This window comes from Coffea arabica, chromosome 3c (assembly GCF_036785885.1).
Source record: "Coffea arabica cultivar ET-39 chromosome 3c, Coffea Arabica ET-39 HiFi, whole genome shotgun sequence".
NCBI classification, from domain to species: Eukaryota; Viridiplantae; Streptophyta; class Magnoliopsida; order Gentianales; family Rubiaceae; genus Coffea; species Coffea arabica.
The window spans coordinates 26,171,682-26,194,185 of NC_092314.1; the positions used below are offsets into that span (position 1 = coordinate 26,171,682).

The window sequence follows — 22,504 nt, forward strand, 5'->3', positions numbered from 1 at the left end:
TGTTGCCTTCAAAATGTGTAGTGTGAGGGCTCTAAAATTCTTACTATTTTTAAAAGGTAAATAATAATAATGAAATATTTATATTATGTGATTTTGTCAAATTTTGGTATTCTCATCTATTAAAATGTCATTTTACAACTTAGTTGAATTTTATTTTTATTATTAATGACCCAGTTATCGTTTGGCCAGCATTAAGTGTGAAACTTTGGAGTGGTGACGTGGAAATTAGTCTTAAGATGAAGTCTAGAGCATGTAGAGACTTTTAAAAAATAAAAAAAAATGATAAGATAATCTATTAAAATGTCATTTTACAACTTAGTTGAATTTTTTTTATTGTTAATGACCCAGTTATCGTTTGGCCAACATTAAGTGTGAAACTTTGGAGTGGTGACATGGAAATTAGTCTTAAGATGAAGTCTAGAGCATGTAGAGACTTTAAAAAAATAAAAAAAACGATAGGATAATGTTGGTTGAGGGAAATCAAGTTAAGGATAAAATGTCACATGAGAACGTGACAAATAAGTGACTAGGTGAGGTGGTAAGATAAAATGTCGCACGAGAACTCGACAAATAAGCGAGTAGGTGAGGTGGTTCACCTACTACACTTTAAAGGAAGAAACTAGACTTGAGAATTCATTTTCTTTCTTCCTCCTTGAGCTATCCAAAAATAGAGAGAGAGAGAGAGAGAGAGAGAGAGAGAGAGAGACTTGAGAGCTCTCCATTCCCTCCTCCATCTTGCTCTTGAAAATCACTTGAAAAACTATCAACCAACAAATTTTTTTTTCTTCATCTTCTTCTCTTCTTTTTGTTGAGCCGAGAGAGAGAGAGAGAGAGAAAGTTCGGGAGAGAGAGAGAGCAGCCAAGAGAGAAAGGACACCATCCATCTTGCTTCTTGTAAATTTGTGGAAGAAATCACCAAGCAACCTAGAAGATCTTTGGCCTTTCTTGAGGAAACTTGAAGGGTTGAAACTTGGAAGGAAATTTTGAGATTGAATCACACTAGATCTAATTAGATCTTGAGGTAAGAACCGAAAATCACCCTTAATCTTTAATTTCTAGCCATGAAAATGTTAGATTCACTTAATTTAAGTAAGATCTATGGTAGATCTAGTAAATTTCTTGAATATATACCACTAGATGTTCTAGTGGTTAAAATACTAGCATAGCTCTTGATTTGTTGATTGGATTTACTTGGAAATTTTTCATTGATAACCAAGGGCTAATGATTGATGAATCCCTTAGGATTTGAGTGAGTTTTTGTTGGTTAAATGGTTGTTTTATTGGCGAAATTCTTGAGAAATTAGGATAAGCTAGCCGAATGAAGAGGGTTAATTTTCAACCTTCATTTTCAACATTTTGTGTTCTTTTTGACTAAATTTCAGTCAAGTGACTTGGTATTATGTTAAACTATGATCATATGTTGAATTGGAGTTGAAATCTAGGAATTTTACGGTTAAAAGTCATTTTATTTCACTATTTTTGGGCTAAAAACTATTCGGGCAGCAATGGTGAACTCTAGACTATTTTGCCCTTGATTTTGTGTTTTCATGCGTCGAATTTTTTTTTTTTTATAAAACTATTCTAGATACATATTATTTTTATAATTCGAACTTCATTCGAGTTCAAGTGAATTTGGTTTAGTTTTGCGAATTGTTGAGGTATAACTTATTATCTTTCTTTACGTGATTATAGGAGTGATTGAAGACTGTGATACCGATCCCAACTTGGATTCGAAGTTTTGATATATTGGTGAGTTTCCATGCATGTTATCTATCTTGAATTTGCAAATGTGACATAGATGTGAATTTGATGTTGTGACTGAGATGAATAATGTTTTGAATTGTTGAAATGTTGTGATATCGCCTGGGTTGTTATCCCATCGACGATCAGTGATTGAGTGTGCATGTTAATTCTTGGGAATTCATGAATCCTATAGGTAAGTCTATTGATTCGAGCCAGTCATGAGACTTGGTTGAGGAGATTTGATGAGCCATAGGAGAGTATTTTACATTCACTAGACTTGGAGTTTAGATTTGTCCCTTTTGAAGTGAAAACTATGGTATGCTCGAGCAATACCCATTTTAAATGTTTTGGATTTCGGGCCCGATAAGGGAGTTGTTGGAAGGAGAATGAAGTAAGTGGAGTTCTACATCGTGATAAAACTTGAAAGTCAACGGAGTGTCGACTACGTGAAATAAGATCAAGATTTGTGGAAATTGGCTCCTGAAAGTCAACCGCATCCTACCCCCTTGATATTGTTAATCGCTTTATTTACTCGCTTTGAATTGTGAACTTGAAGTGTAATTTGAACTGCTCGATGTGACTGTATGTCTTTTGGAACTCACTGGGCTTTAGCTCATTTCTTCAAATTTGTTTTCCTTAACAGGAATTGAGAACCCGAGTGAAGCCGCTATCAATTAGGGTGTGACCCTATTTCTTTTGTATCTTGTTTTGGGTTGTTAAATTTGAATTCGATATTTTGGAAGCTTGTAAGATGAACTTTGATTGTATCTTAAATACATTGGATCGTATTTTTATTAGTCGGGTTGTAAGTTGAACTTAGTTACGTTATAAGCTGTGGAATTGTTATTTAAATACTTTGGAAGTATTTTATTGAGTAAATTCCCAAAAAGTGTGACTTTTTAAACTAACTTCCCAAAGGGTGGTGTTTTTTTAGTATCTTCCCAAAGGATGAAAAACGCATCCAGGGAATGCGTTTTTATAAATAAAAATGCAATTGTCAAATGCGTTATTTTATTTTTCATCAATTTATTTTAATATGAAAAAATTGGTCAAATAACGCATTATTAGAATGCGTTTTTTGATCTCACCATAAAACGCATTTCGGAAATGCGTTATTTTATAATAAAACGCATTAGATGAATGCGTTGTTTGTTTACAATATGTACCACTTTTTTTCATTTCTTCATTCTGGACTTCGATTATGTAAGGTTTTTGTTTTAAATATTATCGAAGTTATTATTAATTTAGCTCACTAATGGAAGTCAAGATCCAAAAAAATTGTTATTTCATAGTTGTTATTAATTTAGTTGGTAGAGATTTCATTTCAGGTTTGCAAAAGGCTTAAAGGTTTTGAACTTTGGATTTTACATATGTATACACTAATTTTGTATCTCAAATGTTGGTAGTAAAATTCAAAAAGTATTATAATAATATTATTACGAAAGGAAAACTAGTAGGTTTTGTATTTAATATAAATTAAATACGTGAAAGTAAAAAAAAGAAATTACCCACTTTTTACCAACTCTTTATGGGTTTCTTCGATTAGTTGAATAAAGTACTAGCTATGGGGGCAGGCATTTTACTCTGAATCATATAATTTATGTTAAATATATAAATGTTTGTAAGTAAAATTTAAAAAGTGTTATACTAATATTTTTATGAAAGGAAAACTAGTATGTTTTGTATTTAACATAAATTAAATATTTGAAAGTTAAAACAAAATTAAATTGCCCATGACATACCAGTTCTTTATGAAAAACTTGTAGGTTTTATATTTAACGTAAATTAATTGCGCGAAAGTAACACTCGTAGGTAATTTAATTAGTTTAATCAGTTACTTAATTTGTTGACAAGAAACAAGTTTCTTTTGCAAAATTTGGCCATTAGGTTTCTCCAAATAATTAGGGTATAAAGGTAAATTTTCACAATCTTTTGTTAGCAATGAGCTCCAATTTCCTTCTAAGGGAGGGCAGTGCTTAATTTATATCACCTGTTAAGCAAACACTTGCATATTCAAATATGTCATAAGATGATATAATATCACATCTAATTTCATATACTAAATTTACTTGGTTTTCAATCCAAATTCTCTTATACAATAAGAATTCTTATAACAAGACAAGTACAATAAATCATTTGAGAATGCCTCCAGAGTAACACAACTTTTGCCTTCTGACTCTTTTAGATGGTGGCCGCAAGGGTAGATGCTGATTTTTACCACGACCTTTACAAGTGTCACGCTTATTTCGATCAACATGTTCTTGTGTTTGATGTTGCAAATCAAACTCCAGATGTGTCTGATCATGCTTATCACTTTGCACATGCGTCAGATCATGTTCACCAGCTTGTGCATGTGTTGTATCAGCTTCTGTATGTTCATCCCCTTGACCTTGATCGAGATTGATTTCAGAAGTCCGATCACATGTCTGATTGAACTCATTAGCTGTTTCCTCATTTCCCACGTCTCTAGTCTCTTGATTCAACATATGATCTCCTACAAACTCATCCTGACTTAAAATCTGATTTTGTACACTGTTTTGATCAGTTTGGACGTGTTTTCGCCTTCGTCCCCCTCTATGGATTCTTTGTGAACCTTCTTGTGTGGCTCTTCGAACACGTGCCCGTGGAACTACATGTTGCAACTCTTCATCCATTGAGAGCGGCATTATTGGATTCAATGGTAGGAGTTTCAATCTCATCTCACATCCAATGGCACGCATAGTTGATTGGCACATATCCCGAATATCAGTGAGAGCAGGAACAGAGATGGCCTCAGCATGTGGTAATGCTTCAAGTGATCTATAATAGACACGATGCAATGTATCTACCTGAAATGTTATCAAAATAAATTCTAATGCTGCCAATACAAAACTTTAAACAAAGTAGTCAATTAAAAATATCTAAATAATGGTTACCATCATCTCATTAGCTGGTGCAATACCCTGATAACCAGCTGGTAATAGTGGTCTCAATGATGGGTTGCCAATAAGCAATCTTGTACGCTGCTTATACCAAGTCATATACTCTAAGCTAGCCTCACCAGGAACCTCCTCGAGTTCACCTTCTTGTATACTTGAAGCTCGATCCATCCACATTTGGATGTGGCGGTAGTGTTTAAGGGTCCAATCTGTATTTCGTCTACCTCGACGATCCACTTGATGCAAACTCCAATCCGTGTCACATGGTGCCGGAATATGCTGAACAAATCCAAATTGTCGCATACACCTATCTGGTAGGTGTAGCTCTACTATATCCCAACAAATAAGTGCAGTTCGACTACGCCACAATTCAGAACTAGCCAAACAACACTGAGGCAATGTCTCTAAAATGTGTTGAGGATATGGTTGCCATACAAACTATGAATAACAAAATGGAAAATTACAAAATAAACTAAAAAAATTTGGTTGTAACTTGCAATTTACCATGATACATGAAATATGCATGAAATAAATACTTACATGATCATCTCTCAAGCTATCTAGTTGATCTCGATATACAACTAATACATGCATTGCTACTCTAGAAAGGTTAAAATCGACATTCCACCTACAGAATAATCAACAATACACCGTCATTGTTACGGTAATGTATCTAAATTATATACCTAATATATCCTAACACTAATAGGCAGATACAAACTAACCTTGCACCATAAGGACTCTCAGCTGGCAACTCCATTTTAGGCACTGGCCTATCTGGACATAAGGTAGGAAATCGTTCCCATGTCCATTTCAACCAAAAATAGTGTATGAAAAAAAAAGAAAAAGAAATTCAGCACTCACTTTGAAGAGAATGAATACTCTGGCAACAATTTATCCTTTGAATCTGCAAAAAAATAAACTTACTTTAAGTTTGAGGGAAAAAAAAAATTTCAGCACTTACTTGAGAGGGAAAAAGAAAGAAAGAAAGAAACCTGAGAGTAGATGATCTGTAGAATTTGAGAAAATTCCAGAATCTCTTTGTCTAATACTCTCGCCCTTTGTAGGGTATCTTCCTCTGTCAATAAACCCCAAAGAATCATCTCAGGTTTGCTTTTTGCTCTTTAAAATAATTAAATGCATCCATTACATAAACCCTAAATTTGGGATTTTAAGTATTACCTGATAATATGCCTAATTAGCTCAGCAGTCTCCCAATCACCACCCTTGCTCTTACGTTGGCTGCGAATGTGGGATAAGATGTAAGAAAAAATTGAATGGGTGGTGCGTTTTGTTTGGCGCCTGAAGAAGTTAGGGTAGAAAAAGAGAGGGATTGAGGGGAAATTAGTTTTTAGACCCCTTATGAAGTACCGGGGAGTAGAACAGGCTTCTTAGATATGCTAAACAACTCATTTAGCAAATGCGTTTTTTTATTAATAAACGTATTTCAGAAATGGGTTTTAAGGACCAAAAACGCATTCATCCTATGAGACTTTTTAAAATAAGGCATTCTAATAATGCGTTATTTAACCAATTTTTTTATATTAAAATAAATTGATGAAAATTGAAATAACGCATTTGACAATTGCGATTTTATTTATAAAAACGCATTTCCTGGATGCGTTTTTCATCCTTTGGGAAGATACTAAAAAATCACCACCCTTTGGGAAGTTAGTTTAAAAAGTCACACTTTTTGGGAATTTACTCGTATTTTATTCGATCGTATAAATGAGTTCTGGCGCGAGCTAGATTGGAAGTCTACCGGGGAAGGTGGGGCTGTCACACGTAGGATGTGGGGGTGAGCTAGGAATCAATGGATCATCCCCTTGCACAATGTCCAATTCCTACGCATGCACGTTTGGGTGTGCAATTGAGAGAGAGCTTTTGCTATTGTCGATGTTATTTGTATGGGTTTCGTTTATCTCTAAAGGAGTGAGATAACATATTAGAATGGTAGTTCCGTCTCTTATATGCTGGTATATTTGGAGATCAAGAAACGAGACTAAATTTCAGGGTTATCTTCCAAATTAATGCCCATCTAGATTTAATGGTGGCTGTGAGGTTATTTATGAAAGAACATTTTAGGGGAGATCAGGATTGCGCTTGGGCTCGATTTGGGGGTAGAAGGACATCTAGGATTCAGCATGTTTTGTTGGCCTGGGAGGCTCCGTCGGTAAGATAATATAAATTGAATTCATATACGTGTGTAAGCAGTAGACAAGCTTTTGGTGGGGGTCTAGTGCGAGATGCTGAAGGGAAAATGATCTTTGCGTACTATAAGGAATTTGGGGAGTGTGATGTGCTTATGGTAGAGGGTCTATCGCTTCTGCATGGGTTGCGGCTTTGTTTTCAAAGGGAGGTTCATCGGTTGAGGGTAGAGGTGGATTTAGCTACTCTAGTAGAACCGGTCACAACCAATGCACTTGCAAAGTCGCCATTGTGTAATGTGGTGCGGGAGGTAAGGTGGATCCTTGGTCAGTTATCTGGCCAGCTACAACATGTATATCGGGAAAGGAATGTAGCAGCTGATGCTTTGGTTTCTTTGCTGTTAGGGCAAGACAACCTCTGGATAGAGTTTCGACAGTTGCCACATCTCGTTAGGTCAATTATTAGTTTAGATTGTCAGACATTTCCCTATATGCGTTGGATTCATGTAAGGGAGTAAGTACTCCTTATTTCTTTTCATCTCTAGCTTAGTGTTTTGTCACAGAGTTCTTTGAAGGTTTTACTTTTATGATAATAAATATGAGGGGTGGCCCCCTCCTCCCTATTGGGGTATTTTAAAAAAAATGGATTAGAATGGATATTTAGAGGATATTTTAGGCATTTTAGACCATTTTAATGGCCTCGATTAAATCTAAATATTGGATGGTTCAAATTAAGCCACAAAGGGCTTTAAAAGGACAACACCTTTTGTGCGGAAAAAAGGAAACTAAAAATTAGGGAAATGGCCAAATGCTGTTCCATCAAGTATTTCGAAAGGAAATTAAAAGCCACCATAATAGATAAAAAGAAACCCTTAATCGTCAAGCAAAATTCAAGTTTTGAAAAAATTCTTTAGAGCGAGGGCAATAAGAAAAGGTACGAAGCCAGTGAAGTTGAAGGGAGTGAAATTTTGCACCAAATCTAGCTTGCCAATTGAGCCGTCGGTGATGCTTGAAGTTGTGAATGGAGAATACTTTTTTTTCTCACAAAAAAGGTATGCTTTTGGGTATAGAGAAGGTTGAAGTGTACTCTATTTTTGTTGATTTTAAGCATAATGGCATAAAAAAATGCATGTTATTTTTCACATTTTTGCATACAACTGTCAATCTTGGATGGATTATGAAGGATGAGAGAGGTAATAGAGTTAGTCATGAAACCCAAATTTGTATTAGTTAAAGCTCATTTTAGGATTAAGTTTCCTTATTGTTCGATCGCTAAAAAATTCTCCTCAAGTTTAAATCAGTGTTGGAAAAAAAAGTATTACAAATTATGTTGGTGCAATTTTTTAATGTTATGATCTAATAGCCAAAGAGTAATGTGTGGTTATGTAATAGCCAAGCAGTAGTGTGTGTAGAATAGATAGAAACATAGTTAATTTGGGAATGAAACACAATTGACCCTTGGTCTTATTGTTTAACAATGGAAAACATTGTTTGATTTGCCAATGATTGGAAAAGAATTAGTGTAGTAGGACTTTAGATATTTACATTATTATAATAAAGAAGTATCCAAATTAAGGAAACACTGAAAGTAATTAGTCTGGATGTCCTAATTTCGTTCTAAATCACCGAATTTCTGATAAAAGTGATGTAATATCAAAGATTCAGAGATTATCTTATAGGCATTTAAATAAATTTAACTTTTACCTAATTGATGTGATTTAAATGATTTGATCATTTCTAAACAATAGAAGAGATGTAAGCCTAGAACTTTAAGGCATTGTTTGTTTTGAGGGAATGGAAAAGAAAGGAAAGAAAAGGAAATGGAGGGATAAGGTTTTTGATATTTGAATTGGTTTTTGAGAAAGGGAAAGGAAAAGATTGGGAGGGAAAGGGAGGGATAAGATTTAGTTATCTTTTGTCAACCTGCTTTCCTTCCAAAAGTGAGCAAGAAACGAGGGAAAAATAACTTAAAGATTAATGAAAATTTTAAAATTTCCTAAGACACCCATCATGTATTTATAAATTGAACTTCTAACTTATGGATAAAAAAATAATTAACACGTGATAATTTCTTTTTCTTTCCTTCCGTAATCCAAACAAGATGGATAGATTTAGATTTTTTCTACTCTCTTTTTCTTTCCACTAGATTCCTCTCCTTCCTTTTCTTTCCTTCAATCCAAACGGTGCCGAAATGAAAGGAAGGAGATGACTACAATAAAATGGCCTTTTCACAACATTATTCATGCTGCACAAGGCTAAAGTGTCGTAAAGAAAAGGCATGACTCAAATTGTGGTGCAAAATTCAGGAAAATTTTAGACTCTTGTGGCGCAAGTGCAGCACAAAGAGAGCAATTCAAGCTATGATTGGGGCTTCCAAGGGGCCTCCAAATTCAAGTTAGGCAAAGATAAAGATTAATGACATTAAATTAAGGTTAAAGTGATACCTATGTGTTGGTGTTCTTATTCCCGTTGCAATTCAAGCTAGCATGTGTTAATTTTGCCCTAGTCAGTTTAGTTATGATTATTTGACTAAATAGGTTGATATCTACCTATTGCATCAAAGTTATGGTGTTTGAATGGTCATTAGAAGCTATAGAAACTTGTGAGTTTTATATAATTTTTAGGAAGATCAATGATGTTCATTCCAAAAATTTTGTTAGCCATCAAATACAACTTCAACCAGATGTAGTATATGAGGAAATTAGATGAGTTTTTTATTTCTCCTAACCAAGAGATGTCTAGTGGATCATAGCTGAATTAATTTTTGATACATTAACCATTCAGGAGGTGCCATGGAACTTGAGGACTCCTTGTATTCTCTATTGACGAAAGTCAATATAAAGAATAGATCCTTCTGAAGTGTTTGAAGATGTCAAATGTGCATTTCTAAGTGGGGCAAAGCCTTGGGGCCCTTGAATGGATTGGGTTTACTTACTCGACATATATGATCATTGTTTTGTTGAGCTAGTAACTCTTACTTCTTTGACATCAATTCCTAGCAAATCTATTGTTTATGGCTTTCTTTGTATTGTAGTTATTGTAAAACAAGAATTTTGTAAATATAATTTTGTGTCTCTTTTATTGGTTCCTTAATAGGGAAAAGCTCTCTGTGTTATTGCATGTGTAAAGTCTTTTTTTTTTCTTTGAGAAAAACCAAATGTTTATTCCTTCATCAAATCATTTACAGTAGCTTTAACAATATGGGAAGCAAAACTGTTCCATCATATCATCTTACAATCAACTCCAAAAGTATTTTTAGCAAGTAAATAGGCCAGAAGATTTTCAGTCATACTGTGACGCCTGAAGGAAAAGAAAAAGGAAATTTTCTTTATTTATTTATTTTTTCGCATGCATTTTTCTTACTTTATTTGATTATAAAAATTTTCCAGAGACTTTTATAAGTGAATATAGTTTTTCCAATCATTTTTTCTAGTATAAATTAGTTCCTAAAAAATAAAGAGTGTATATTGGACGTGGGACCCGCTAGTGGCGTTAAGTGCGATAAATTCGACCAATTAGGTTATGTTTTGTATACCGGGATTATTTTACAAGGTGTGAGGAGATAATTAGAGGATAGTTATCTAGGTTAAGTTTGGTAGACAAAGGGATAAGAATAACTTAAGAAGGTGCCAAGTGTCATGACCCTATTGCAAGTTGGACTTTGACTAATTTTCATCACCTTTACTAAACCTCAAAATTGACCAAAATCATCTTCATTTCTTATGCTTGGTGGCCGGCCCTTGTAAGGAGAAAAACCAAGAGAGAGCCTTCAATTTGTCCTTCCATTTCTTGCTAAAATTTGGAGTTTCAACCAATAGAATCGCAAACCCTTTCATAAGAGTGTTATCTAAGGAAGAACAAAGGTCTTGGTGGAGTTGTTTTAGAAGAAAAGCCCCTAAACTACTACCTTTCTTGAGGGGTTAAGGTATTTTGCTTGGAACTCACTCTTTGTTCCTAATAATGGTCAATTGGTGACTTATGGTAGCTAACTAGGTGATTTTATGGAAGATTTCATGGATTAAAGTGAAGTTAGTTAAATTTCTGATTTTTTTTGGGATTTTTCTGTTTTCATATGATGATTATGGTTGGCCTTGGATTGATGGCTCTAAAGTGTGTTAAATGGATCCCTTGTGCATCAATTGCGGTTATTTGCGGAAAATTTCAGCTTGCGCAGAAAATTTCAGATTAGGGTTTCAATTGTTCCTGTTCTGCCCGGTACTGTTTGGATAGGATGGAGGCCAAATCAGCCTTAGGCTAAAACATAAAAATTGTAGATAATGATGTTTTATAATTTCCTGCAAAATTTCAGCTCAATCGGAGCAGGGTATCTTGTGAAATGACAAAATTGCCCCTGCTGTCCTGTTTCTATCAAAAATGAAAATCAGCCTCTGTAAGTGGTTAGTTTGACCAGGAATATTACCGAATTGGTTGTTTATGTTTTCTTAAGAATTATAGCCTTGTATCTTAGCTTTCAAATGGCTTTGGAATTACCTGAATTGGAGTTGTGTGTGCTGAGATATGAGTGAATGAATCAGGACTGCTAGTTGAATTCCATAGTGAGCTTCGAACTGGAAAATCTGGAGTTGTTTTGATAAATTTGGTTAGGGTGAGAACTGGACTAAGTAGTTTTCATCAAAGTTATAGCTCTCTATCTTAGCTTCGAAACGGTATAAGTTGCACCTCAATCCGATAAGTGTAGCTTCAGTTGTGTTCGTTTCGCTAAACAACGTCAAATCTGTCTTTGTTTTCCAACCTAAACTTCATTTCCGGACATTGTCCTAACTTGAATTTGTACTTGTACCACTTTGAGCCTATTGAACGGCTATTGAAATGAAATTATTTTGTGTGTGATTTTGGGATTGATTGAGAAAAACAATGAAGCCATAAATGGCTGGACAATAGGTAAATACAGAGGGCATGCTGCCCAAAATTTTAGGGCTACGCGATTCTTTCAAATTGAGTTGCTCTTGGTAAAAATGATGGGTTTTGGAAGTTGTTTGTAACCCTAGGACCAACTGTTATCCTTTTTGCTCAAAAGTCATATTTTATTCTTTTGTACTAGTACTTAATCTGGAAAGGCGTACGACATGTAGTCGAGCCTCATTTATGCATTCCATTTACTGGATTTGTGACTGTGGGAACCATAATTGTTTACCTTGGTTATTCTAGGGTTTCTTGGCGATTAGAGCCCTACCTTGGTTGAAACTTTTGACGTATCATTGCTTTAACTGGTGAGTGTACCACTCCCCTGAATTATCGTTAAACTGGTTTTCTGTACTTGCAAATTGATAATTTAGAATGTCTTTCCTGACTGTTTATCTTGTATGAGACGAGAGTGTACTTTATCACACTCGTTCTCTTGCCTGTACTAAACGAACTGGAATCTATTACTTGTACTTGTTATGTACTTGAACTTGTTACTTGCACTTGTTATGAGATCATTTGGAAGTGTGTCCAACGATCTTCCTGTTAAACTTGAGCTCAACTTCATGGGGAGTTAATTAAATCGATCCAGCAAGGGCTTGGTCGAGATAATTGACAATCCATGGGTACCTGTTCCTGGGAAATCTTTAGGTATTGAGACTCTTGATTCCGGTATACTCGAGTATTACCATTCCTGTTCCTATTTGGCGTTCGGGCCCGATAAGGGGGTATGTTTGGTGAACGGGACTTTGGCGTTAAAGTGATATTCTACTGGACTGATTCCTTTATTTGAATGTTGACAGAGGGTCAACAAGGCTGGATCAAGTATAGCAACGGGGATTTGGCTCCTGAGAGCCACCTGTATCTTTTACATTGTGATGTTCATTCATTTCTCGTATTTGATGTGAATATGTGCCTCCAAAGTACTTTCTCATAAATTCTACTGATTCTACTATTTATACTGTTGGTACCTCATTGAGTTTTTAGCTCACCCCGTTCCGTTATCCTTGTTTTCCTTACAGGGAACCATCTTTTGGAACTTCAATGTTTTGAGGAATGAGTTGAGCTAGTTAGAAATTCTTTTGTTCGTTTGGTATAGCTCCTCGACAATTTGGAAACCTTAAATGTATCTTAATACAATGTTTCCTTTTGGATTTGTAAACTTACTAATATGTATATTTTAAAGTGTTTTCTCATGTTTATGTAACATATGTATTCGGGAATGTACATTCTTTCATGGCAAACAAAGTTTACTTGTATTTGGTTGGATCCTGCATGGCGGCAACCCTTCCATTTCGTTTTGATTCTTGTAGTTTTATTCCAGTTTTGATAGAGGTATGACTGAGTCCCAGCGAGAACTGGGCAGGCGGTCCGCCGAACCCTTTGGTTCGCCTCAGGGTGAAGTGGGGCTGTCACACCTACAAACATGAGACACTTTACAAAAATGAAGCTCCTTAATCAATTCCTGAGTCTTATTGTGACAGCCCCACCTTCCCTTAAGGCGAACCAAAGGGGTTAGCGGACTGCCTACCCAACTCTCGCCAGGACTAACGGGTCAGTTTACGTCGATCTAATACGTTCCGGAACATACCCACGCGCGCAAACAAGTCAAAATCACAAAATAAAATAAAATAGAAAAAAAATGAAAACGCGCCGATGATGAATAATGCCGGACATGTCAGAATCCGGAGTTCAACCATACATCAATCCAACATATACATACATTGAAATTCAACATTTACAACCAAATGGCATGCCACAAAAACCATTCATCATGAATATACATGTTTGGTTTGCCAATCAAAAGAAAACGAACCCAATACACATTAGGGTTTCATTCAAAGAGCTATTCAAAAGATACATTTACATGAGCTCAACTTGCTAGTACAACCTTTCCAAAAGTGATCATTTTCCTGTAAGGAAAACAAATGGAACGGAATGAGTTTAAGCCCAGTGAGTTACTACCACATAAGCAACAAAGAGCATATAGCATGTCCTTTCAATTAAAGTACACAATTAAGGAATGAAACAAAACGGTAAAAGGATACGGACGGCTCTCAAGAGCCCATTTCCTCGCTTATATTCTTGATCCAACCTCATTGACCCTCCGTCAATGTTAAAAGTACCAAACCGTAGACCTCACTTTACTTCCATTCCTTCCACCCAACATACCCCAACCGGGCCCGCACTCCAAGCAGTAACTTTAGGTGATACTCGAGTACACCGGAACCAAGGGTCTCATTACCACAAGATTCCCATTTCAGTCCCCGTGGCTAGTCAATTTTCACGACCAAGCCCTCGCTGGCTCGATTCAAGTGACTACCAACGGGGTCGAGCTCAGTAATACAGTAGGGCCGTTGGATACTCGTCCAACCGACACCCAAACAATATCCCATGAATGGAATCCAATAACTCATATAGCAAGTACAGTAATACAGTGAAACGGTAAACAGTCATTCACAGGAATAAAAGGAATGAGGGCGGTCAAGTACACCCTCACCCTAATCATTTCCAATAGCCAAACAAGCCTTCAAGGCATCACAATCACATATAGTAAAGCCACATTATAAACATCCAAGTGAGTAGTATACTCACCACTCACGTAGGTGAGGTTTCATGCACCGCCGTCCGAAGTACGTCGTGCACTAACGTCACGCCCTAGAACACGTAAACAAATACCATGAGACTCGACAATGAGTCATAAAGCCATGCCAATCACAACCCCAATAGGGTTTCATATGCATATATAAGCATGATAGCAAACCAGAAAATCAGGAAATGTAACTATATTAGCCCTAACAACAAAACAGTTTTGGCCTCCTTATGCGGTAAAGGCACAAAATGCGCTACACTTATCGGATGAGGGTGTAAGACCCACCATCTCGAAGCTAAAAGACAGGGCTACAACAATGTAGAAGGCCACTCAGTCCAAATCCTAGCACAACTAGGTCAAAAATGCAGAATACCAAACCAGAACCATAATTGCAGGTTTACAAATCACACTATGTTGTAATTAGTCCAACTCAGTCTATACAGGTCCAAATGCATTGATTCCAAAGGCATGCGGTACCCAAGACATCCAGCTACATTTCATCAGAAGACACCAACATCCAAATCCAAAGCAATTCCAGTCAAAACAGACGATTACAAGCGCAGTTCGCACATTCTTATCAACCCAGAACAGCAACAGTAAAATCGACATATCTCACTCTACACTACTCCAAATGACCTGAAATTTTACAGGCACCTCAAACATATCAATACCTACAACTTTCATGTTTTAAGAAAAGGCCAATTCTGTGAGGACCCGCAAATTTTCTACATTTTTTCCTCAAAAATGCCTTTTATTTGAAAATTATTATTTATTAAAGCTCTACTATCTAATTGTTCAACTATAAGTGCAGATGAACCTAGAAAATAGGGTTTTCCGCTTCGGTTTCATGACTTGAGCAAAATTAGGGTTTTTCGATTTTTCCGCCGGATGAATTTTCGGTACTGGCCGAGAGAAACAAGAGAGAAAAACACCAAAGGAAAACAATTCCATCTTCTTGATTTGCTTCAATTAAGTAAGAAGTTCCAAATCCAAACCGATTAAAGGGTAGCTTGTGAGTTGGGAAGCTTGAGGAAACCAAGAAATTTCAAAGGGAGTGCTCTATCACTCCTCCAAGCCTAGCTTTTGAGGTATAAACATCTAATCATGATCTTGGTTGCTTCAAATCTTGCTTTAAGATGTTTCTTTTGCTTAAGTTGTGGCTTAATTTCATGATTTTGCAAGTGGGTGTGATGAATTTGGGATGAATAAGCAAGTAAGGGTTTCATAGTATTCTGCCTAAATTTGATGTATGATGCATATATGTTGTGAATAAGGTTATAAAAGGGACTTTGGTAGTGATTAGAACAAGAAAAGTGAGAAGGTTCCATTAAATACCAAAAATTCCAGATTTCTGGAAATTCTTGCTTCCATTCTGTCCGAATTTGAATCCCTATGTTAGAGGCCGAATTGGCCTTAGGTCAAAGAAGGAAAGTTGTAGAGAATGGTATTTTATAGGTGCCTACAAAATTTCAGCTCAATCGGAGCAACGTAGGACGTGAAAAGTCCAAAATACCCTTACTGTTTTAAGTATTTCCTAAGCAGTCCGTGAGATCAGTTAAGTTCAGTTTATCACGTTTTTCGACTAGGATCCATTCTGATTTAGCTTTTTTCCAAAACATGAAAGTTGTAGTATTCTGAATTAGCTTTCAAATGCCTCTAAGAACACCTGATTCGGACTTGTGTACTCTGAGATATGTCCATTACAGTGTTCTGCATTTAAACAGCCGACGAATTGGTTTCTGGTTTAGTAATTTGAGAATTTGACTAAGTTACATTAGGAACTGGACTAAGTGACCTTCATGAACATTGTAGCCCTGAGTCTTAGCTTCGAAACGGCATAGGTTGCGTCTTAATCCGATAAGCGTAGCCTCGGATAAGTTATTTCCTCTTTCATACGTCAAATCTGTCTTTTGCTAAATTGAAATTCTGCACTTGTTATTACTGTATTTCTTATTCTTATGATATTGTGAGCCTATGGAATGGCTCTTGACTTGAATTGCTTATGTGTGATGTTGGGTTGTGGTTGAGGAAAAATAATGAAGCCAAAATGGCTGGAAAATTAGGTAAACACAAAGGGCGTGCTGCCCAAATTTTCGCCCGAGGGCTAGGTTTCTATTTGAACTTGTATACTTTTGTTTGGCCAATACCATGACCGGTTTTCCATTTTAAAACATGATTTTTCATCCTTGGGTTCAAACAACCCTCTTCTTACTTGAAAGTCATCTTTACACGTTTTACTCCTAATTAGTCGGGTTTCTTTGTTTCCCTTAAATGTTTTGCTCGATAAACTATAATAATGTTCTCTTGTTCAACCTTAGGTTTCATTGGTAATTAAGGGTAATATCCGGAAGGATATTTTGCACGATATTTTGCATTTCTAGGTGAGTGTTCCTTATTTGATTCTATGGCTTGTTGTTATCATTTGCTAATGTGTTAAGTGCTTTTAATGATTTCCAAAACGAGCTTTCTAGGCGAGTGTGTACTTTATCGCACTCGACCTAAATAACTGTGCAATTTTCAAGGATTTAATGATTGAAATGTTACTTGCGCATGAATGTAAGCCTTTTGGGCTGAACTGGCCATTGCCCCTTGTTACCGGTCGTCTCGAGCCAGAAGCGGACTCGGTCGGGCGATTAGGGACTTGGGTGAACGTTTGGTATACTCGAGTATTACCCTGTAGGTTGGTGGAGACTGGCCAACGGCCAGGACGGGGGTGAATGAATGAATGAATGAACGAACGAACGAACGAGGGTTTATTGATAAACGAAAAATGCATTTTCAAATGATTGGAGGAACAAGGGGAAATGTCAGGAGAACGAATGAACGAAATAACGAATTGCTCCTTGTGAGCCGTATCCTTTTAATGAATGTGTTACTATCGCTTTCCATTGTAAATGTTTCTTGAATTATTGATACTCCATGTTTAATGTATTGGATTGATTATCTGATTATGTGTTCGGAACCTCACTGGGCTTTTAGCTCATTCCTTTAGTTTTGTTTTCCTTACAGGGGAAGGCGAGCGAGGACGTGAGCTTGAGATAGACTAGCCAATCTAGTTTTGTTTCTTTTGTTTCTTTTGTAGTGGTTCTCGCCTAGTGCTTGGCACGGGCTGGACGTATGAAGGATTGAGAACCCTTATATATTTGATGTTTATATTCTCTTTTGGGTTGGCAATGTATATAAGTTCCGCTTTAAGTTTGGATCAATGCCCTATTTATTCTTGTGATTGATTTCAATTTTTAATTGAGGACTGTAGCGAATGACTGAGTCCCGGCGAGAGCTGGGCAGGCGGCCCGCCGAACCCTCTGGTACGCCTTAGGGGGAGGTGGGGTCGTCACAGGTGGTATCAGAGCTTAGGCTTCAGATCTTTGTAGTTTATCCTAGGCTGATGTTTAGGATACCGAACTGTGGGACCGGCTTGAAAGTTAAATGATTGCTTATAGCGATGTAATTTAGAGTCACTTCACGTGGTCTCTACAAAGGAGCAAGATAGGGCCAAGTGGTGTTATGGTCCTTACTATGTGATTGAGTAAAGACTTAAGTGCCCTTCTAGAAATGTAAGTTGTGAATCATGAATGTTATAAGTTGTATAACCTTTATCTTAATAATTGGAGGAAATTTGATATGTATGTTGGGTAGGAATCTCGAATGTGGTGATTTACTCTTGGGACCGGCCGGCTCGAGTTGTGAATTATCCTACTTTGGATTCTCGTGCCCGAGTACTTCAGAGTTGAGGCGATGCTAGCTACTAGGTACTTGAGACTTGTATTTTGGAACATGAACAGGCTTTGTCCGACTAAAATGAATATAAGAAATCTACGGACATCTAGTGACTAGGAAGTGACGTGAGAGACCGGACGGGGTCATCTTAGCTGAGTCTGGAAAATATTGTAACCCAAAAGATCCTTGTGGTGAGATTGAAATGATTCTTAGTACGTGATCAACTTTTGAGAACTATTTTTGATATGATTAGTGCGAGTTGGAATTTCGAGGTCGAAATTCTTTTAAGGGGGAGAGGGTGTGAGGACCCGCAAATTTTCTACATTTTTTCCTCAAAAATGCCTTTTATTTGAAAATTATTATTTATTAAAGCTCTACTATCTAATTGTTCAACTATAAGTGCAGATGAACCTAGAAAATAGGGTTTTCCGCTTCGGTTTCATGACTTGAGCAAAATTAGGGTTTTTCGATTTTTCCGCCGGATGAATTTTCGGTACTGGCCGAGAGAAACAAGAGAGAAAAACACCAAAGGAAAACAATTCCATCTTCTTGATTTGCTTCAATTAAGTAAGAAGTTCCAAATCCAAACCGATTAAAGGGTAGCTTGTGAGTTGGGAAGCTTGAGGAAACCAAGAAATTTCAAAGGGAGTGCTCTATCACTCCTCCAAGCCTAGCTTTTGAGGTATAAACATCTAATCATGATCTTGGTTGCTTCAAATCTTGCTTTAAGATGTTTCTTTTGCTTAAGTTGTGGCTTAATTTCATGATTTTGCAAGTGGGTGTGATGAATTTGGGATGAATAAGCAAGTAAGGGTTTCATAGTATTCTGCCTAAATTTGATGTATGATGCATATATGTTGTGAATAAGGTTATAAAAGGGACTTTGGTAGTGATTAGAACAAGAAAAGTGAGAAGGTTCCATTAAATACCAAAAATTCCAGATTTCTGGAAATTCTTGCTTCCATTCTGTCCGAATTTGAATCCCTATGTTAGAGGCCGAATTGGCCTTAGGTCAAAGAAGGAAAGTTGTAGAGAATGGTATTTTATAGGTGCCTACAAAATTTCAGCTCAATCGGAGCAACGTAGGACGTGAAAAGTCCAAAATACCCTTACTGTTTTAAGTATTTCCTAAGCAGTCCGTGAGATCAGTTAAGTTCAGTTTATCACGTTTTTCGACTAGGATCCATTCTGATTTAGCTTTTTTCCAAAACATGAAAGTTGTAGTATTCTGAATTAGCTTTCAAATGCCTCTAAGAACACCTGATTCGGACTTGTGTACTCTGAGATATGTCCATTACAGTGTTCTGCATTTAAACAGCCGACGAATTGGTTTCTGGTTTAGTAATTTGAGAATTTGACTAAGTTACATTAGGAACTGGACTAAGTGACCTTCATGAACATTGTAGCCCTGAGTCTTAGCTTCGAAACGGCATAGGTTGCGTCTTAATCCGATAAGCGTAGCCTCGGATAAGTTATTTCCTCTTTCATACGTCAAATCTGTCTTTTGCTAAATTGAAATTCTGCACTTGTTATTACTGTATTTCTTATTCTTATGATATTGTGAGCCTATGGAATGGCTCTTGACTTGAATTGCTTATGTGTGATGTTGGGTTGTGGTTGAGGAAAAATAATGAAGCCAAAATGGCTGGAAAATTAGGTAAACACAAAGGGCGTGCTGCCCAAATTTTCGCCCGAGGGCTAGGTTTCTATTTGAACTTGTATACTTTTGTTTGGCCAATACCATGACCGGTTTTCCATTTTAAAACATGATTTTTCATCCTTGGGTTCAAACAACCCTCTTCTTACTTGAAAGTCATCTTTACACGTTTTACTCCTAATTAGTCGGGTTTCTTTGTTTCCCTTAAATGTTTTGCTCGATAAACTATAATAATGTTCTCTTGTTCAACCTTAGGTTTCATTGGTGATTAAGGGTAATATCCGGAAGGATATTTTGCACGATATTTTGCATTTCTAGGTGAGTGTTCCTTATTTGATTCTATGGCTTGTTGTTATCATTTGCTAATGTGTTAAGTGCTTTTAATGATTTCCAAAACGAGCTTTCTAGGCGAGTGTGTACTTTATCGCACTCGACCTAAATAACTGTGCAATTTTCAAGGATTTAATGATTGAAATGTTACTTGCGCATGAATGTAAGCCTTTTGGGCTGAACTGGCCATTGCCCCTTGTTACCGGTCGTCTCGAGCCAGAAGCGGACTCGGTCGGGCGATTAGGGACTTGGGTGAACGTTTGGTATACTCGAGTATTACCCTGTAGGTTGGTGGAGACTGGCCAACGGCCAGGACGGGGGTGAATGAATGAATGAATGAACGAACGAACGAACGAGGGTTTATTGATAAACGAAAAATGCATTTTCAAATGATTGGAGGAACAAGGGGAAATGTCAGGAGAACGAATGAACGAAATAACGAATTGCTCCTTGTGAGCCGTATCCTTTTAATGAATGTGTTACTATCGCTTTCCATTGTAAATGTTTCTTGAATTATTGATACTCCATGTTTAATGTATTGGATTGATTATCTGATTATGTGTTCGGAACCTCACTGGGCTTTTAGCTCATTCCTTTAGTTTTGTTTTCCTTACAGGGGAAGGCGAGCGAGGACGTGAGCTTGAGATAGACTAGCCAATCTAGTTTTGTTTCTTTTGTTTCTTTTGTAGTGGTTCTCGCCTAGTGCTTGGCACGGGCTGGACGTATGAAGGATTGAGAACCCTTATATATTTGATGTTTATATTCTCTTTTGGGTTGGCAATGTATATAAGTTCCGCTTTAAGTTTGGATCAATGCCCTATTTATTCTTGTGATTGATTTCAATTTTTAATTGAGGACTGTAGCGAATGACTGAGTCCCGGCGAGAGCTGGGCAGGCGGCCCGCCGAACCCTCTGGTACGCCTTAGGGGGAGGTGGGGTCGTCACAGGTGGTATCAGAGCTTAGGCTTCAGATCTTTGTAGTTTATCCTAGGCTGATGTTTAGGATACCGAACTGTGGGACCGGCTTGAAAGTTAAATGATTGCTTATAGCGATGTAATTTAGAGTCACTTCACGTGGTCTCTACAAAGGAGCAAGATAGGGCCAAGTGGTGTTATGGTCCTTACTATGTGATTGAGTAAAGACTTAAGTGCCCTTCTAGAAATGTAAGTTGTGAATCATGAATGTTATAAGTTGTATAACCTTTATCTTAATAATTGGAGGAAATTTGATATGTATGTTGGGTAGGAATCTCGAATGTGGTGATTTACTCTTGGGACCGGCCGGCTCGAGTTGTGAATTATCCTACTTTGGATTCTCGTGCCCGAGTACTTCAGAGTTGAGGCGATGCTAGCTACTAGGTACTTGAGACTTGTATTTTGGAACATGAACAGGCTTTGTCCGACTAAAATGAATATAAGAAATCTACGGACATCTAGTGACTAGGAAGTGACGTGAGAGACCGGACGGGGTCATCTTAGCTGAGTCTGGAAAATATTGTAACCCAAAAGATCCTTGTGGTGAGATTGAAATGATTCTTAGTACGTGATCAACTTTTGAGAACTATTTTTGATATGATTAGTGCGAGTTGGAATTTCGAGGTCGAAATTCTTTTAAGGGGGAGAGGGTGTGAGGACCCGCAAATTTTCTACATTTTTTCCTCAAAAATGCCTTTTATTTGAAAATTATTATTTATTAAAGCTCTACTATCTAATTGTTCAACTATAAGTGCAGATGAACCTAGAAAATAGGGTTTTCCGCTTCGGTTTCATGACTTGAGCAAAATTAGGGTTTTTCGATTTTTCCGCCGGATGAATTTTCGGTACTGGCCGAGAGAAACAAGAGAGAAAAACACCAAAGGAAAACAATTCCATCTTCTTGATTTGCTTCAATTAAGTAAGAAGTTCCAAATCCAAACCGATTAAAGGGTAGCTTGTGAGTTGGGAAGCTTGAGGAAACCAAGAAATTTCAAAGGGAGTGCTCTATCACTCCTCCAAGCCTAGCTTTTGAGGTATAAACATCTAATCATGATCTTGGTTGCTTCAAATCTTGCTTTAAGATGTTTCTTTTGCTTAAGTTGTGGCTTAATTTCATGATTTTGCAAGTGGGTGTGATGAATTTGGGATGAATAAGCAAGTAAGGGTTTCATAGTATTCTGCCTAAATTTGATGTATGATGCATATATGTTGTGAATAAGGTTATAAAAGGGACTTTGGTAGTGATTAGAACAAGAAAAGTGAGAAGGTTCCATTAAATACCAAAAATTCCAGATTTCTGGAAATTCTTGCTTCCATTCTGTCCGAATTTGAATCCCTATGTTAGAGGCCGAATTGGCCTTAGGTCAAAGAAGGAAAGTTGTAGAGAATGGTATTTTATAGGTGCCTACAAAATTTCAGCTCAATCGGAGCAACGTAGGACGTGAAAAGTCCAAAATACCCTTACTGTTTTAAGTATTTCCTAAGCAGTCCGTGAGAT

The 22,504-nt window shown here is 36.9% G+C and overlaps 1 protein-coding gene and 1 long non-coding RNA gene across 3 annotated transcripts; one reads left to right on the forward strand and one right to left on the reverse strand.

The window, feature by feature from the left end:
* Positions 1-662: 662 nt before the first annotated feature.
* LOC140038095 (uncharacterized) lies at positions 663-2,608 on the forward strand. The gene is made up of 3 exons (XR_011841904.1): positions 663-1,021; positions 1,693-1,749; positions 2,387-2,608. It is a non-coding gene; the product is annotated as an uncharacterized lncRNA (long non-coding RNA).
* Positions 2,609-3,763: 1,155 nt separating this feature from the next.
* Positions 3,764-6,094, reverse strand: LOC113734996 (uncharacterized). 2 transcript variants are annotated; one of them, XM_072082526.1, is made up of 5 exons: positions 5,844-6,094; positions 5,657-5,739; positions 5,526-5,568; positions 4,659-5,065; positions 3,764-4,571 (listed from the first exon to the last, which is right to left on the reverse strand). In XM_072082526.1, the coding sequence occupies exons 4-5, from the start codon at positions 4,962-4,964 to the stop codon at positions 3,876-3,878; spliced, it is 1,002 nt and encodes a 333-aa protein (XP_071938627.1). In that variant the 5' UTR covers positions 4,965-5,065; positions 5,526-5,568; positions 5,657-5,739; positions 5,844-6,094; the 3' UTR covers positions 3,764-3,875. The 2 variants fall into 2 exon arrangements, with proteins under 2 accessions (XP_071938627.1, XP_071938626.1); XM_072082525.1 differs by having other exon boundaries at positions 4,659-5,099.
* Positions 6,095-22,504: the final 16,410 nt, after the last annotated feature.

Bases quoted from the DNA above. Each gene is read 5' to 3' on its own strand.
- LOC113734996 (XM_072082526.1), bottom strand. From the start codon at position 4,964: ATGCGACAATTTGGATTTGTTCAGCATATTCCGGCACCATGTGACACG. The intron at 4,572-4,658 runs GTAACCATTATT...ATAACATTTCAG, and splicing joins CACCAGCTAATGAGATGATG to GTAGATACATTGCATCGTGT.